Consider the following 16,998-nt stretch of genomic DNA (forward strand, 5'->3'; position numbering starts at 1 on the left):
ACACACACACACACACACACACACACACACACACACACACAAAATTCCTGTGTCAAGTGATCTCTGATTTTCATCTCAAACAGGCCTGTAACCTGTCTATAGTGTTTTATCGTTTCTCCCAAGCCTCAGTTGTATCGAGGAAGGTCATGCTCCAATATTTTAGATGTTATGGGGGGCTTCCATTTGTTATCTATATTGAGCCAAACCTCTCCCCAGGTTCCCCAGACATGTTGTGGCATGTGAAAGTAGGACCCAGGAGTTAGTCCATCTCAACTCAAACACTGTCTAGATTGATCAGACTGCATAATTGCTACGAGCTGGGAGACATTCAGCTACCTATGCATACCAGAAGACATAAGGACACCCATACTGGGTCAGACCAATGGTTAATCTAGTATCCTGTCTTCTGAAGAGTGGTCATTGCCATATGCTTCAGAGGGAATGAACAGAACAGGGCAATTTTGAGTGATCCATTCTCTGTCCAGTTCCAGCTTCTGGCAGTTGAAGGTTTAGGACACCTGGAGCATGGGGTTGCGTCCCCATTAGCCATTGATGGACCTATCCTCAATGAACTTATCTAATTTTTTTCTGAACCCAGTTATACTTTTGACTTTCACAACATCCCATGGCAAAGAGTTCCATAGGCTGACTATGCATTGTGTGAAGAAGTACTTCCTTTTGTTTGTTTTTAACATGCTTCTGATTAATTTAATTGGGTAACCCCTAGTTCTTGTGGTATGTGAAGGGGTAAATAACACTTCCCTATTCACTTTCTCCATACCATTCATGATTTTATAGACCTCTATCATATCCCCCCTTGGTCGTCACTTTTCTAAGATGAACAATTCCAGTCTTTTTAATCTCTCCTTGTAGGGAAACTGTTCCATACCCCTAACATTCAAATAGATCTAAGGCAGCCTCTATTAAATATATGTGCATTGTCTGTCAGTGAACTATGGAAGTGTGCCTCTTGGAGGTGTATAGGTTCTTATGTAACATTATTTTGTCAACTTTTGCCTCTAGATCTCATGCCCAATCTGAAAGAGCAGTCTTGCAGTTGCTTTTAACTACAACCTTTGGACCAATCTCTTGGAGATTAACTGCTTGTTAATCTGTTAAGAGTGGGGCAAGTTTTGAAAGGAAAAAATGGTTACTTAACCACATTTAGTATGTTATCTTAGATGATTGCCCATATGGAATCAACACTTCCTCCTATACCTTCCCCACTTCTTCAGAGTCCCCTGAATTAAGGGAAGAAACTGAAAGGCAATGTGGGGTTACTCCCGCTTGTGTACTCTCAGAATTCTAAAAGGCAGGGGTAAGTGGCTATCTAGAAGATTCTAAGCTTGAGTGTTAAGAGCATATCCATATGAAAAATCACCTTGAAGAATCAGTTACTATGGTAAACTTTTTTTATGTAGAGAGGGTGAAAGTACACCTGTGTATTCCAGTCACTTTTTAATTGCGATATAGTGTTATTTCTAAATCCAATTTTATTGATCAGATTTGTTTTGTTTTATATTTAGTATTTTACTTTCCAGTCAGTTTGTGTTTTCTAGCTAAAAATATTTTGTATTTGTATTTCTGCAGTATTCGTCTTATTCCCAGTACTCAGAGAGGAACTATCTATCCCCCTCTAATTACCATTGCCTACAAGGATGTTCTTGTCCAAAACCCAGATACCCAGAGTGTGATGGTGAGTTCTTCTCTGTCGTTGTCCTAACAGGACAGAATTATCAGGGGTGCTCACAGTTCTTTGACACTTACATTTGAGTTTGCACTTTACAAATTTAAAGATGAAATAAGCAGAATTTCTAATCTGTTCATTATTAAGATAGTATATATCAATAAAATATAATACATTTTTAAAACAAAACAGTTGAAAATGTTTTCTTCTTCCACTTCCCTTATTTGAACCTTCTATAAAAAAACAAGTCATCTAAGATTGTGTATTTGCTTTATAGTGGTATAGCATGCTGAAGTACAAATTAAAAAATAGAAACAAATTTATGAAGAATTGCAAGAAAAAGCAACTCTTGTGAACTAAATATAATATTTTGATCAAGAAATGGCATATTTCCCTCTAAAATCCATGCATTAACAGGAAGCAAATATGGCATGAGTGTTCTGGCTTAATCAAATTCAAGTATTGGTAAAAGATCAAAAACCTACAGTGCAGTGTCTTTTCTTTTAGTATTATGTCACTTGCAATAGATGACTATGCATTAAAGAATTTAAAAAGTGAGATTTCATGTAGTAGAATAGCTGTTCTACAGTGAATAAACATTCACAAACTGCTGATATCAAAATATCCTTCTATTCTTTCTTTGTATGAACTCTTCTCAGCAACTCAGGCCTCTGATACTGATAGGCTTCTGTTTGGAAGTATTTGGTGCTGAAAGTGTTTGCTGCGCTGAATGCTAGAGCTGCTCCGGCTGGAGTGGCATGATGGAAAAGAAGTGGAAGACCGCACGTGTGGAAAAATAAGAGAGAAGAAGAGTGTGTGTGTGTGTGTGTGTGTGTGTGTGTGTGTAAAACAGTGCCTCCCATCAGACAAGAAAACTGCCTTTAGAAAAGCCATTTGGAATCAGCTGGAAGTGACAGGAACAGTAGGGTGGGCCAAATCATCTGACACCAGAAAGTAGGGAAAGTTTAAAAAAAAAAAAAATAATTGGGGGGCCTGATGCACCTAAAATTTTGTCCCCTCGTCTGTCAGTTGTGATGGAGCACTCTCCGATTTAGACAAATTTGACATAAGGTCTGCTCTGTCAACAAAATCACTTACGAAAGTACATCCTGCCTTTTATGAGCTCTTGTCTTCCTGCAGCTAAATATTTTTAGTCTCAAATCCAGTTAAAGTGACTATATTGGTTCTCTCGGCAGCAGCCACACATGTTTTCAGAAACCAAGGCAATAGTCACTAGCCTCAGTCTTTTATCCAATTGAATGTGCTATCCATTTCCACCTACTTCTAGACTTTAGATCTTCCAAAAGTCACAAAGCTAAACTTAGGGAGATTCAGTCTGAAATCACAGGACAAAGATTTACTATCTTCTTTACATATTCTTTTGACCTCAGTCAATTTTTTTTTTTTTTAAGAGTAGGTGTACAGTCTGAGGAGAGCTATTTTAGATCCTTTAATGTTTTTGGTTTCCTTTACATTGATGGAAAATCATCTGTGACTGAGCAAACTAATTATTAAGGGCTTGCTTTTTTTCCCTTACATCAGTGTAACTCAGTCTACTTCAGTGAAATTATCCCTGATTCATGTTGATGAAGGAGCAATATCAAGCACTCAGTAATTTTTCTGGGGAATGTGAAGGATGTACACCATTATGAGGATAGCTGGAACACTGGTTGTAGCAGCTGAATTAAGTTAGTTTGTTATATGTATTTATTTACTTTTTGTATCCTAATGTTTAGGTTTCCTTCTCAGTTAATTATGAAATGAACCAATCAGAGGGTCAAATTCAGACAGATGTAAGTCTTGCCTCCCTTAATCTGTCAGCGTATTTGTTAATTTTTTATATAAAAAAGACAAAACAAATCTGCAAACAATTTGTTTTCATTCTCTTTAGATTGCATTGGGTGTGCTTGGTGGACTGTCAGTTTTATGGTCTCTTCTGAAGACTGCTGGCTGGAAGAGGCGGATAGGGAGCCCTATAATTGACTTGCAGGTATGAAAACAGATTGTAATGGGAACCAATTTTCAACTATAGTATTAGCTACAACTGAACTATATAACATATTATGTATTACAGTATATATATACATATATAAAATAATTTTCCTGTTTTAGAGCTCTATGTAATACACTGTTATAATTACAGACAGTTTTGAAGTTCTTGCTGTTTTATGCTGGAGACCTTGCCAACGTTTTCTTTATCATCACAGTGGGAACAGGGCTTTACTGGCTTATTTTCTTCAAAGTAAGTAGAATGTTCAGATTTGTGATACAGATATTATTTTCTGAGTAAATACATTGCATTCATATTTTTACACACAACTTTATTTTCCTTTTTTTGCCATTTCTGTCAGACTGTCAAGGCAAGTTATATACATAATACTCTGTGTTTTGTGCCTAATGTTTGTGTTCACCTCTTCCCCTCCCTTGAGACTTCATAGTGCCTGCAGTGTATTTAATAAAGTTAGTCAACATCTTTCAAAAATTCAAAATTACTACATGAGAAATTTCAACAACATCTATTCCAAAAATGTTCACTGTTTTTCAACCAACTCTGGTATTTAGTACGATATTACACATGCAGTCTATATTATTTAATTGTAGCTCTTCACTTACAGGCACAGCAGTTTGTCTCAGTTCTTTTACCACTTCCATCTCAAGAAGAGGATTTTGTTACATATGTAGGATGTGCTTTTGCTCTAAAGGTAGATGTTTTGCTCTAATGGCAATCATGACATTTTAATGGATGTTGTTTTTCATTATGCCTGTTTACAAATATCTTGAATATTATATTTTATTAAAATATGGAAGAATTATTTAAAGTTTTATCCTTTTGGGCAAAATAATTTTTCCTTAAAATTGATTTTTCCTGTCTTTTGAAGGAAATCATATGAATAATCACCTATCAGAAGTCTTCCATATTCATTTAAGAGTACCAGGTGGAAAGGGACTTGAGTAAAATAACAGTCAAAACAGTATCAGAAACCAAAACATTGAAGTCTAAAGAGAAGAATAAACATCACTATATTAAATCATGGCCAAAAAACGTTCCTAACCATCGAGTACAATTCATTAAACGCTACCTTTGTAGAGTGGCAAATTGTTTGTAGACTTCAGAATTTAGTGGTTTCCCTACATGGGAAAAGTATTTCAATTATGCCGGATACTGTTTTGTACTAAAAATAGTAATATGCCCATCAACTTTTCCTCCCTAGTAAGGCGACTGGAACAAGTCAATTTTTGTCATGCATTTTACATTGCTTGCATTTTCTTGATAACACTAGATATTGCACATATCACTATTGTACAAATTAAGTCTGAGGTCCCATAGAGGAGCTGTACTGATGATTTATAATAATACGTAACTCTTTAAAAATGTCAAATGCTTTACAAATTAATTTATGATGGCACCAGAACTTCATAATGAAGTTACAACCTCGTGTACAGTTGGGAGTATTAGTCATAGTTTTGTTACATTAAAGGAAGAGTATCTGTTTGTTATGACTTTTTATCTTTTCATAAATGCTACTGCAAATTTATTTTTATTTACATTTCATTGTATGATTTTCTTAGGCTCTGCAATTTTTGCATAAGCTATTTTCGCAACTTACTGTAGATGTTTTCTTTATTGACTGGGAGCGTCCTAAAGGCAAAATCCTTAAAGCTGTTGAAGGTAACTGAAAGCATTCTTGTTTGTATAACGTCACTTAAATTCAGACATTACTTTCTCAAAGAATAACATTTTGAAAGCTTTACTCTTTGTATTCTTTCTAGGTGAAGGTGGCATAAAAAGTGCTGCTGCACCTGTGAGCATATGGAGGACATATTTTATAGCAAATGAATGGAATGAAATTCAGACTGTGAGGAAGATAAATCCACTCTTTCAAGTCCTTGCAGTTCTTTTCTTTTTGGAGGTATTTTTAAATCAAATTTTGATATACCATTTGATATACAAAATTGAACACCAATTTTGATGTTTGCAATCCCTACAGCAATGGGAGGCAACCTTCAAAGATTTATCTGGAAAAGTTGTCTTAAAGGAAGAAACCAGCGTTTTGGTATGGAGCTTTATATGCCATTGCTATAGTCCATTATGTGAATCCAAAAAATCTACTATTAGGGCATGTCAGCACAGAGCAGCAATTCCCATTAGAGGAGTGTGATTTCTAAAGCTCACCATGTGTTGTGCACTCACTGTCCCTAGTAGACCCTGCTTTCCCAGTCCCTGCTTTATATTAATTTTTATTATTTACTGAAACTCTCTAGAAGAGGAAATTAGAATGAAAATAACAGATTTTTTTTTTTCAGTGATGCTGTTCATTGCTGTATTATGTATAGGTGCCTGATTTAAGAATAAGCTTTTTCTTTAATCTCTCTTCAGGTTGTTGGATTTTCAAACCTGGCACTAATGGATTCTTCTTCGAGTCTTACAAGAAGCAGTGAGAGTTACATAGCTCCCTGGAGCCGCATTCTGAGATTTGGTGTGTCTACTGTCCTCTGGCTAGTCATTGCCATGTTACAGGTACAGCTCTGAAATATGTAACTCTGAATCATCATTATGACCCTAGTTGACCAAATCACTTAACTTGAAGGACATCAGTAACTTCTCTTTCAGCAAAGCTATAAGTGTCTGTTTAAGTGTTTTGCTGAATCGGGACCTATAGCTTATTTAGCATGTCATCACTTCAAAATTTTGTCCAAGTCACAAGGGATCTCATGGCTTACATAAGATCTTACCTTTCAGTCACCATCTTGAATTTCCTTTCTGAGAAGTCTTCCCTTATCTGCTTTATTTTGTTTTTAAATAGTCATGGAGTGTCCTCAAATTTTAAACCAAGCCTTTAAAGTGATTGCTGAAACTCTCCTCCTTGGAGGAGAGACTCAGAAAGGGCAGCCAGGTTTTACTGAGCCCAATGTGAAGCTGACAATTCCTGCAGTTTGTCATTTGCGACTGCTGCATTTTAAGCTAGCTGTACTATAGTTAAGAAAAGAAAGTCAAAGCTGATGAACTAATAAATAAATATCTGGTTTGTTTCAGATCATATTCTTTGCTGTATTTTATGAGAGATTTGTAGAAGATAAGATAAGACAATTTGTTGATTTGTGCTCTATGAGCAATGTAAGTAATTTTGATTTCATCACTGTAATTATCTTTTTTAAAATTGATTAATATATTAGAAATTATTAAGAGGTTCCATTTTTTTTTTAGCTTTAAACATAATGTTGTACTAGCTAATATCCAAAGCTAATGTTCTTTACCATTGTGTGCGTCCTCAGGAGGCTTGGGGTTCTTGCTGTGGTGTACAAGAAGGCTTCAAATTGCCTGTAATATGGGTTAGGCCAGGGGTCGGCAACCTTTCAGAAGTGGTGTGCCGAGTCTTCATTTATTAACTCTAATTTAAGGTTTTAAATTTAAGGTATTACGTGCCCATAATACATTTTAACATTTTTAGAAGGTCTCTTTTTCTATAAGTCTCTATAATATATAATGAAACTATTGTTGTATGTAAAGTAAATAAGGTTTTTAAAATGTTTAAGAAGCTTCATTTAAAATTAAATTAAAATGCAGAGCCCCTTGGACCGATGGCCAGGACCCGGGCAGTGTGGGTGTCACTGAAAATCAGCTCGCATGCCGCCTTCGGCACCCGTGCTATAGGTTGCCTACCCCTGGGTTAGGCTCTAAAGAGTAAACTGTCATAAACATCATACAGGGTTTCAGGCATGTAACTCCATATAGGCATATGATTAATTCTTCATGCTTTTATTTGAGAATGAAGCAATAACAAATCAGGACAGAAGGAAGGCATGCAGTCCATTTATTGTAGGCCTTTCTATTTGTTTGTATTATAGCTTTTTCCTCTTAGAAGCTTCTCTGTTTTAATATGTTCATGGTTACAGTTTCTACTTGCTACTTTTGGTTATCCATTGATTTCCTTTACTCTAATTTAAATACCCCTTACTGATGTCATCTTTTTCTTGTAACCCCACTTACTGATTGCCATCTGGATCCACCCCAGATTTCTTCCAGTTTAAATTCCCACCCTTGAGACTTCGTAGCTATCCTCTTATCAACCAAGGTAGAACACAACCAGAACCAGTCAATACAGCTCATTTATTTGACCAGAAAAAAGTGTGGTTTTTGAATATCATTCAGCATTTTTTCTGTTTGAGCCCTCCCGGGCTAAACCTACCACTTCCACAAAGCTTCTGGATTTTGTTACCCTGTGGAATTAAAGACCTGAACCCAGGTCTGTTGTGTAAGTTAGGCTGGAGAGCTAAACTAAAGTCTATTGCATGGAGGTGACCCAGATATCTTTAAGAAACCATATTTAGTATGACAGACAAGTAATGTTCCTTACTGAGTAGATTTCTATTATACATAGCTTGCTAGGAGTTGAACTGAAACCATTGAACTTATTTATTCTACTTCACTGAATGCCTTTTGAATTTTTTTTATTAGGATAAAAGCTATAGTGTTTGTTTTTTTGTTTTTTTTCCCCCCCAGAGTCCTTGACTTAGATTTTTCTACTCAGCAGAACAGCTAGTGACACTTGCTGTTAATAATCTGAACTCTAGGACTGGCAAAAGGGGTTTTGTGGCCCTAGGTAAATTGAATTATATGTATTGCACATAAATCATTACTAAACATTTTTCTGACACACACATTTTGGTATTTTAGGACCTATTTTATCCAAGTAGTAGAGCTGGCTCTGCTGGTATCCATTAGTAACTGTTTAGTTTTGAATCCATGTATTAAATAAACTATTTTCCCCTTTTTGTTTTTTAGATTTCAGTATTTCTCTTGTCACACAGATGCTTTGGGTATTATATCCATGGTCGGTCTGTGCATGGACACGCAGATACCAATATGGAAGAAATGAATATGAACCTAAAGAGAGAAGCGGTATGCAAAGAAAATACAAATATATGTCTTTTGATTCCCTTTTTTGTAACTGAATATAGATAGTTTGGTGCATTACAGGTGCACAGTTGTATGCCATATTGGACTCTGAGTTTGTTCTCTCCTTATGGAGAGAAGGAAGAATTGTAAGGGTTGGTCCTGGAATAGCAATCGCTTATTAGTTGTTCTACTTCAAAGACTGATTCCCTGGGTTATCGAAAGTTCTGTCTTTCTAAAATATGAATTTTTTCTCATGTAGTTAGATACTGTTGTTTTGATACTGCAGATTTTAGACTCTCTTAACACTCTGTAAAGAGGTGTCTACTAAGAAACCTTCATAAAGAGGTAAATCTTAAAAACACTTGTACAGAAAACAGTTTATTCTGTCTGCATTCTTCAATTCCAAATGCAGCTCTCTGGTGGCATTACTAATTTATTGTAGAAATCAGCTTGAATAGATGTTTTCACCCTCATCATAAAATATGCATCTGCTTAATCCTGCAGTGAAGTTAATTTGATATTAGTGACTTGTCATTAAATTTCAGTTTTCCTGCATCACTGCAGGATGAAGTAGGGAGAAAAGGTGAGTATCATAAAGATACAAAGAACTTTGACATTTTAGTAAATAAGATAAGGAAAAACTTAATTTTGAAATGTAGTTTTTTTTTTTTATCCCTAAAAAGTTCCCTTTAAATTGATTATCTCCTCCCCACTTTAATAGCTTAATTTAAAGTAATTTAGAGAGAAGCATTTTCATTCTGTGGGAACATCAGTTTTTTGAAACATCAGTCTTTCCTCCTTTGCTGTTTAGTTTTTTTTTGGGGGGGGGGGTTGTTTTTTAAGTAGGAACAAAGGAAAAGATGGAAAGAGTTGGGAATTTAAAGGAGGAGGGTGAGGGAAAGCAAAAAAATAAGGGAAAATAACTGAATAAATTGTAAATGCCTAACAATAAGTGAAGTGTGTGTGTGTGTGTGTGTGTGTGTGTGTGTGTGTAGATCAAAGATGTTCTAAAACTAACAAACTGTGTGCTGGTCTAAGGTAGGAAATATCCTCCCAACAACTGGGATCAGGGGTTCTTGTCCTAAAATACTTTTGCTATCATAGACTTAACAGTGCCAAAGGATTCAAATATTCAGATATATCTAACCTTCTGTACTTGCACGAGAAAGGAGAGATAGAACAACTCTTGACTTTTCTGGCTTGTACATGCATATTTCCATTTCTTTATGCTATTTTATGTTTCAATTGTGCAGGAAAATTTGTGTAGTCAAAGAGGTTTATTACCCAACACAGATGGCCAGACATTTCAGATTTCCATTTCAGGCAAGATGAGACAGCAGTATGACAGGATTCATGAAACCCTAACAAGGGTATGTATGATATTTTTTACACTGGCATTTTGCTATGTTTATATTTAAAACATGACAGACCAAGGATGTGTGCAGTCTTTAAATTAATGTTCACATCATAATATTTTTCAGAAACATGGTCCTGCTAGACTTTTAGATTCATCTGCAACTACTTTTGAACAGAGTACTAAGGCATACCATACCATGAACAAATTTCTTGGCTCCTTTATTGACCATGTACGTATACAGACTTTATTTATCAGGCTAAATAGAATGAAAGTGTGAGAGATGAGAGATTGTGATTTAGATTGAGATTTTGGGATGTAAGGTTAGAGACTGGTCATTGGAGATTGTATTGTTACTATAATACTACTTTGTAGAAGGCAAAAAATAACTGTACGGCCCAGTAATGCCAACACACTTTTCACTTACATCAATTCCCTAGATAGTATGAATTCATTGTATAACAGATACTCCTGGGGGCAGAATTCATGGCCCATGCAGATTTTTTTGCTTCTCCGCAGAAAAATGAGTTTCTGGCGGGGAATCAAAGAGAAGCCACAAGAGTGGTTACGCGCCCCTTAGAGCAACAGGCAGAGAGGTAAATCACTATGGTGGGGTTGAGGACACCCCAGCCAATGCCAGGTCAGACCCACTCCCGATGCATCCGGAACCCCCAATATCCAGTCTCTCCCGCTGAGTTCCCTGCATCCGGAGCCCCCCTGTGCCCAGACCATCCCCACCCCCTGAACCCCCTACTCCTGTACCCAGCCCTTGCCAGCCTCATCCCGGCTGGGGGGGTCCTACCCTGAGCCGGGCTCAGCTGCTAGTCCCAGCGAGGCTGCGGGTGGGGGAAAAGGACACTTCCCCTGCACGGAGCGGCTGGGCCAGGGCCAGGTCAGACCTACCCCCAGAAACCTCCTCTGGCTCTGCACCTCCCCCCCACTTCCTGCCCCCATCACTCCTCAGCTGCGGGGGGAGGGGTCACTGTGTGGGGAGCTGCTTCCCTGTCTGCCCAACCCTCCTGCATCTGGACCCCCATCCCTGCACCCAGACCGCCCCCTGCACTCAAACCCCCACCCGATGAGCCCTACCCCCTATACACTTGGACCATCCCACGAGCCCCCCGCACCTGAATCCCAACCCCTCTGAGCCCCAACCAGCTCCACCCAGATCTCCACTCCCTCAGCACTCAGACCCCCCTGCTGAGCTCCCCAGATTCCCCCCCACCATGCCCCATGTCCACACACTCAGAAACACCCCCCGTGAATCCCAGCCACATTCACCTGGATCCCCCTGCAGAGTCCCATTGCCCCTGCACCCAGAAACCCCCCAACGAGCTGCCAGCACTCAGATTGGCCCACACAGAACCCTCTCACCCACACCTGGATCCCCCCACACTAAGTCCCTCCATACTTGTATCCTGCCGCACTGAGCCTGGCTGTCCACACCTGGTGTGCCTGGAACAGTTTTGCTCACCCTGGTGAGTTGCTTCACCTGCTACTCTTGAGGCAATAAATAAATATGGAGGTTCCAGCACGGACTGGGGCAGGCGTGGCCCTTGTGCTGTGTCAGGGTCAGGTGCAGCTTCACCACTCAGTTGGTGTCCTGGGGACGAGTTGCAGGGTGATCTCTCACCTCCGTGCAGCCATTGGCTTCTGTTCCCCGCTGCTATGCTGGAGCCTCCACATCTATTTATTGACAAATAAAATTTGCAGAATTTTAAAATATTGTGTACAGAATTTTTAATTGTTTGGCTCAGAATTCCCTCAGGAGTAAACAGAGTGGACGGTAGTCTTTTAATTCATACTACTATTTTAAATAGTTATTCTCCACCTTTTGTAAAGTGCACTTCTAGCATTTTTTACCCTGAGGATCCCAGAGCTAAGTATTAGGGGTCTTTTTTGTTTTTTTTTCCTCTTGTAGGTTCATAAGGATATGGATTATATTGTAAAGGACAAGTTGCTGCTTGAACGAATTATTGGCATGGAGTTCATGGAACCAATGGAAAAAAGTATCTTTTACAATGGTATCAGCTTGATCTCTTTGACTTCATATTTATTTCACTATAAATGTGCAGGGTGCTATTCAAACAACTAAACTGGCATGTCCCTGCCCTTGGGGTTCACACTCTAAATTGGAGTTTACAACAGAGAGGTGTGAGGATGAGAATTGTGATGGTATGGGAAATAGTTGCTGTGCGTTAGCCAGGGTGACAATACCTTGGGTCATGAGGGTTGTTCTTCAGTGGCATGCCTTTGTAACAGGTCTTAGGTATCTGAAGGGTTGCTACTTGGAGCTGTGTACACGTTTACACAGTACTCTTTATGATTTGACATCTAGGTCTGATACTGGCCAGCAGTCCTTGTTTAAATTAGAATGCCTCTCGGCATAGTTGGTGATTGTATTGCTTGTTAAACTGCCTGAAGTGGGGAATTTTCAGAAGCCATTTTCTGAAGGAAAAGCAAGGTTACTCATCAGGAGCTATCATTATTTGAGACTCTTGCCTATGCATATTCACAATATCCACTCACCTTCCCATCTTTCTTGGAGTTCTGTTTCCAAGGTTTAGTGGAAGAAAATGAGGAGGTTGAGTCTGCACAGCTTTTTTTATAGCCTCTCCTCCAAATATTCAGTGCTGGGAAACAGCACTTGTGCAACCCCAACAGGCACTGCTTTCTAGAAAGTTCCTGTGGTGCCAAGGGTGTGTATCTCACAGATGTACAAGGCCACACTTGAACTACATTTAATGAGCAGTAACTTTCCTTAGGGGGAACAAGAAAGACCAGTTTCAGAGGAACAGGGGAAATTACAGGATTTCAGCAGTACTTGTTGATAAATCCTGCACTGCATCCATTAAACTAGAGCAGAGAGACTTAATGTGTTCCCTCATTTAATTTCCATAATATAGGGATAACCACACATCACTTCATGTGGTGATCAGGTCAGTATTATATTACCTGTATTTTGTGGAGCCTGTGCTATATCTGGAATCTGCAGCTGTGTGATAGTTTAAAGATGACATGAACAGTTGAATATTACTACCTAGGGGAACAAAATGACAGAGGAGGTTGGAATGCTAACCACAGCCAATGTAAGTTGGGTTTGGGCCTTTTTTGGCTAGCTCTTGAGAGAATAAAATGGAGATAAGAGACTCCATGAAATGTGCCAAGCCACAGTTAGGAGATATTTTCCTTAAAATATATGGAAATTGGCTAACCATTAGGAAACCAGATTAGACACATGCCTCGTTGAAGCTGTAGAAAAATGAGGAGAGGATTTCTCTTTTCCAATTACTTATATTCAAGTAGATCTGTTACTGGATTTTATGCTTCCTGGTCAAAATGTTTTCTGATATTTTTATATTGTTTCTTTTTCTTTGCTATTATTATTATTGTTATTGTGTATAAATTCATGTTTCTCTGTAGGGAATGTTACATATTGATAAAAGACATAGAAGAGGATAAGTGATCTGAACTTGAAAACATACTACACCCCTCTACCTCGATATAACGCTACCCGATATAACACCAATTCGGATATAATGCGGTAAAGCAGTGCTCGGGGGCGAGGGGGGGAAGGCTGCGCACTCCGGCGGATCAAAGCAAGTTCGATATAACGTGGTTTCACCTATAACGTGGTAAGATTTTTTTGGCTCCCAAGGACAGCATTATATTGAGGTAGAGGTGTATATTAAAACAAAGGGATTTCTCTGTCCTGAAAACCAAATGAGGAGACATAACTAAAGACCTCCTGTTACTGAGGCCCTGATTCAGCAAAGCATTTAAGCACATTTAATTGCTTTGCTGAATCAGGGCCAGAGTCAGCACTTGCTCAAGATGTTAGTGACAAGGAACTCAGACGTGCATATGACATAAAAATGGCTAAATTTACCATCAATCTGGACAATGTGGTTTAGACTTTCAGATTAGGTGCATGTAGGTATATGAATGCAGTTGTGAATGTGGCACACCTGTTTTTGAAAATCTGGCACTTTGTCAGGAAAGCTATATTGTAGATTATATTTAAAAGCTATTATGTTATTTTTGGTTGAGAACAATATCATGATTATGCTTCTGTAATGTATTTCCTTGTCCTAAATTTCCATTATTGTTTTATCAATCATAGAATATCGGGTTTGGAAGGGATCTCAGGAGGTCATCTAGTCCAACCCCCTGCTCAAAGCAGGACCAATCCCCAGACAGATTTTTGCCCCAGATCCCTAAATGGCCCCCTCAAGGATTGAACTCTCAACCCTGGGTTTAGCAGGCCAATATTCAAACCACTGAGCGATCCCGCCCTCCCTAAGATTTTATAATCTTAGGTATACTGACCTGTATTAGGGAACTTCACAAATTATTATCACAGAAATTAATTTATATTTTTTTGCAACAAGTTATTTTCTTTCTATAGATGAAGGACATTCTTTCAGCCATGTTCTCTTTTACGGCAATGAGGCCACACTTCTCATCTTCGATATACTGTTTTTCTCTGTTGTGGATTTGGCTTCCCAAAGTTTTATTCTAGCAGCTGTTCTCACATATTTGCAACAGGAGGTAAATTTGCATTTTTTAAACCCCATATTTTAAAAATAAGGTAGTTTATCTAATCTATGTATTTAATAGGGTGTGCTCACAGAAAACTATACTAACAAACTATTTTAAAAAATACTGGATTTTCTCATAAAATAAGAAAAGACTTATGAACCAAAAAAAAATTTACACTGCATGTTTATGCACCATGTATGTATGTATAGGACACAAATAACAGCACTCAAAAGAAAATACACAGAGCAATGGAAATTAATCAGCGTCCCAGAATAGCTAATGCTGGGACTTTCAAAGGGGCCAAAGGGAGTTAAGTGCCCAAATCTCATTGAAATCTAATGAGCTGAGCACCTAACTCTCTTAGGCCCCTTTTGGAAATCTCCACCAAAAAGAATGTATTTCCATTAATGTGTAGTTTCTTCCTTTTCTCCTTCACACAATTCCATATGTGATCAACTTGATCATGTTTGTAAATGTCACCAGTAGTAAAGATTTTTGGAATATAAACTGTTTTAAGATATGAATAGGAAGTTCTGATGTAATAAGTACAAATATCAAAAATATTTGGAGGGTTCAGTCTCTTCCTCAGAAGGGAAGGGATGCTGCAAATATAATTAAAGGATTCTTATTTTGGACATGATAACAAATTGCTTGACTCTCCACTCTTGGAAAAACATCTTGGATTACAGTATCATTAGTGTGACACAGAGACAATCCAGGTCATATGTTATTACCATTATCACGATCATAGTTTACAGGTTTTTAGAGGCCCTAGGCTCAGCCTCTTAACTGTTGAGATGTAATAATATCTGTCATTTAACATTTGATTCCTAAGTAAAAAAGCCTAGTGTTAGTATAGGAGCCCGTCTAATGCAGGTGTACTGTTGTGGAAAGTCCAAACATTTGACAGAGTACATAATTGATTATTTTGTATCATGTACAGAAACTGAATTATTTAAAATATTTCTTCCATTGTTATGAAACTTGTTTTATATTATTTTTAGATTTTTAGGTTTATTCGTAACACTGCTGGGCAGAAGAATTTGGCATCCAAAACCTTGGTGGATGAAAGATTTCTTATTTAATTGACTCAAAAGATTAAATACTTTTGTACAAGAGCTAATCATGGAATGAAACCATCCTGAGCTACAGATTAGTCTGCAGTGCAATGTAAATCTTTTGACTTTTTATATTGTGTGCTAGAAAGTTTTGTTTTTGTATAACTTTCAGATGTTTTTGTGTTGTGAATAGTAAACCATATGTCTTGAAGCGAATGATATGTGAGGCCAAGACAGTCAGAAATTAAGCTGAGTACTGTCATTAACACAAGATAAAATCAATTTATTGCCTTCAGTGAGGGTATATGCCATTTCTTTTTAAAAGATAATTTTAGTGCTTCTGCTGCTGACTGGGGTTATAATTTTCCTCATATATACATGTTTCCAAAATAGCTTAAAGAAATTATCCCTTATTTTCAGAATTCCATTTTCTGACAGCATTTCCTATGAAATACAATCAAATGTATTTCAGGTTCACCACAAGTGAGGATTTGCCCTGAATTCCTAACTAGTATTTAAACAAATACTTAGAAGACCATTGAAACTAAGTAGTTGAATCTTTCTCACTTATCTAAAATAACTTCAACCTGAAAGTTTAAATTGTGTGATTGCTGATGCGGTTTGATCCACTTTAGCCCACCTTTTGGGTTTGTCTAATTTATCATTGGGGCAGTATTGCTTTTTTTTTTTTTTTTTTTTTTTTTTTTTTTTTGTTGTAGTTTTTTTTTTTTTTTTTTTTTTTTTTTCTGCATTGATTGCATATAACATAGCACATGTGTGTTTGAACATTTGCTAGTCTCACAACCATACCAGCTGTGTGGCCCAGTGAATAGGGCAAAGGATGGAGATGCAGGAGGCCTTGATTCCTTGTTCCTGATCTTCTGTGGAATTAATGTGACCTTGAGCAGGTCACTTAACTGCTCTGGGCTTGTTTTCATAGCCATGAAATTGAAGCACTGATACTTATCTTTTTAAAATGCACTGAGATGCTCTGTGGATGGAAAGGGCTGTGCAAGCGCTTATTCTTATATTATTGTTTTAATATATTCCCTGATTATTCCATTTTCTGACAGCATTTCCTCATGATTTAACATAGTGACCATATCCCACATAAACTACTTCAGCCATTGGAATGTAATCAGCTGAATAGTTGTTAAAATGCTACTTACAGGGAGATTTTCAAAGGCTAAAGGGGCAGGTAAGTGCCTAATCCCCAATTGTGCCTTTGAAAAGTCTCCCTGCTCTAGTGTGTTTTAAAATAACATTTGTTTTTCAGTAAATGATTACTCTACTGCATGGTGTCACGGTTTCATAGCCATGCCACTTGTCTTAAGATAATTCAGCAGGGAACAATCATCAGCAAAAAATGTAAAGATCCCAGTTCAGAAAAGCATCACTATTTAAGAATAGCACTTAAGTCCCATTTAAGACAAAATACATGTTTCCAAAATAGCTTAAA

The 16,998-nt window shown here is 37.7% G+C and overlaps 1 protein-coding gene across 3 annotated transcripts in view; it reads left to right on the forward strand.

The window, feature by feature from the left end:
- The window catches only part of TMEM67 (transmembrane protein 67), a 51,238-nt gene extending 35,588 nt beyond the window's left edge, over positions 1 to 15,650 (forward strand). For 2 of the 3 annotated variants that reach the window (XM_026663040.2, XM_024201910.3), the window contains 15 exons: positions 1,591 to 1,696; positions 3,424 to 3,480; positions 3,579 to 3,677; positions 3,831 to 3,929; positions 4,303 to 4,389; positions 5,258 to 5,357; positions 5,459 to 5,598; positions 6,066 to 6,206; positions 6,723 to 6,803; positions 8,472 to 8,588; positions 9,839 to 9,955; positions 10,067 to 10,171; positions 11,861 to 11,963; positions 14,348 to 14,490; positions 15,486 to 15,650. In XM_026663040.2, the coding sequence (XP_026518825.1) occupies positions 1,591 to 1,696; positions 3,424 to 3,480; positions 3,579 to 3,677; positions 3,831 to 3,929; positions 4,303 to 4,389; positions 5,258 to 5,357; positions 5,459 to 5,598; positions 6,066 to 6,206; positions 6,723 to 6,803; positions 8,472 to 8,588; positions 9,839 to 9,955; positions 10,067 to 10,171; positions 11,861 to 11,963; positions 14,348 to 14,490; positions 15,486 to 15,566 (1,576 nt within the window). In that variant the 3' untranslated portion in view covers positions 15,567 to 15,650. Of the gene's footprint in view, positions 1 to 1,590; positions 1,697 to 3,423; positions 3,481 to 3,578; positions 3,678 to 3,830; positions 3,930 to 4,302; positions 4,390 to 5,257; positions 5,358 to 5,458; positions 5,599 to 6,065; positions 6,207 to 6,722; positions 6,804 to 8,471; positions 8,589 to 9,838; positions 9,956 to 10,066; positions 10,172 to 11,860; positions 11,964 to 13,362; positions 13,496 to 14,347; positions 14,491 to 15,485 lie in introns of those variants that run through there. The other variant, XM_024201924.2, reaches the window with a different exon arrangement.
- The last annotated feature ends 1,348 nt before the right edge of the window (positions 15,651 to 16,998 follow it).

Source organism: Terrapene carolina, unplaced genomic scaffold (genome assembly GCF_002925995.2).
Source record: "Terrapene carolina triunguis isolate 2854851 unplaced genomic scaffold, T_m_triunguis-2.0 Scaffold58, whole genome shotgun sequence".
NCBI classification, from domain to species: Eukaryota; Metazoa; Chordata; order Testudines; family Emydidae; genus Terrapene; species Terrapene triunguis.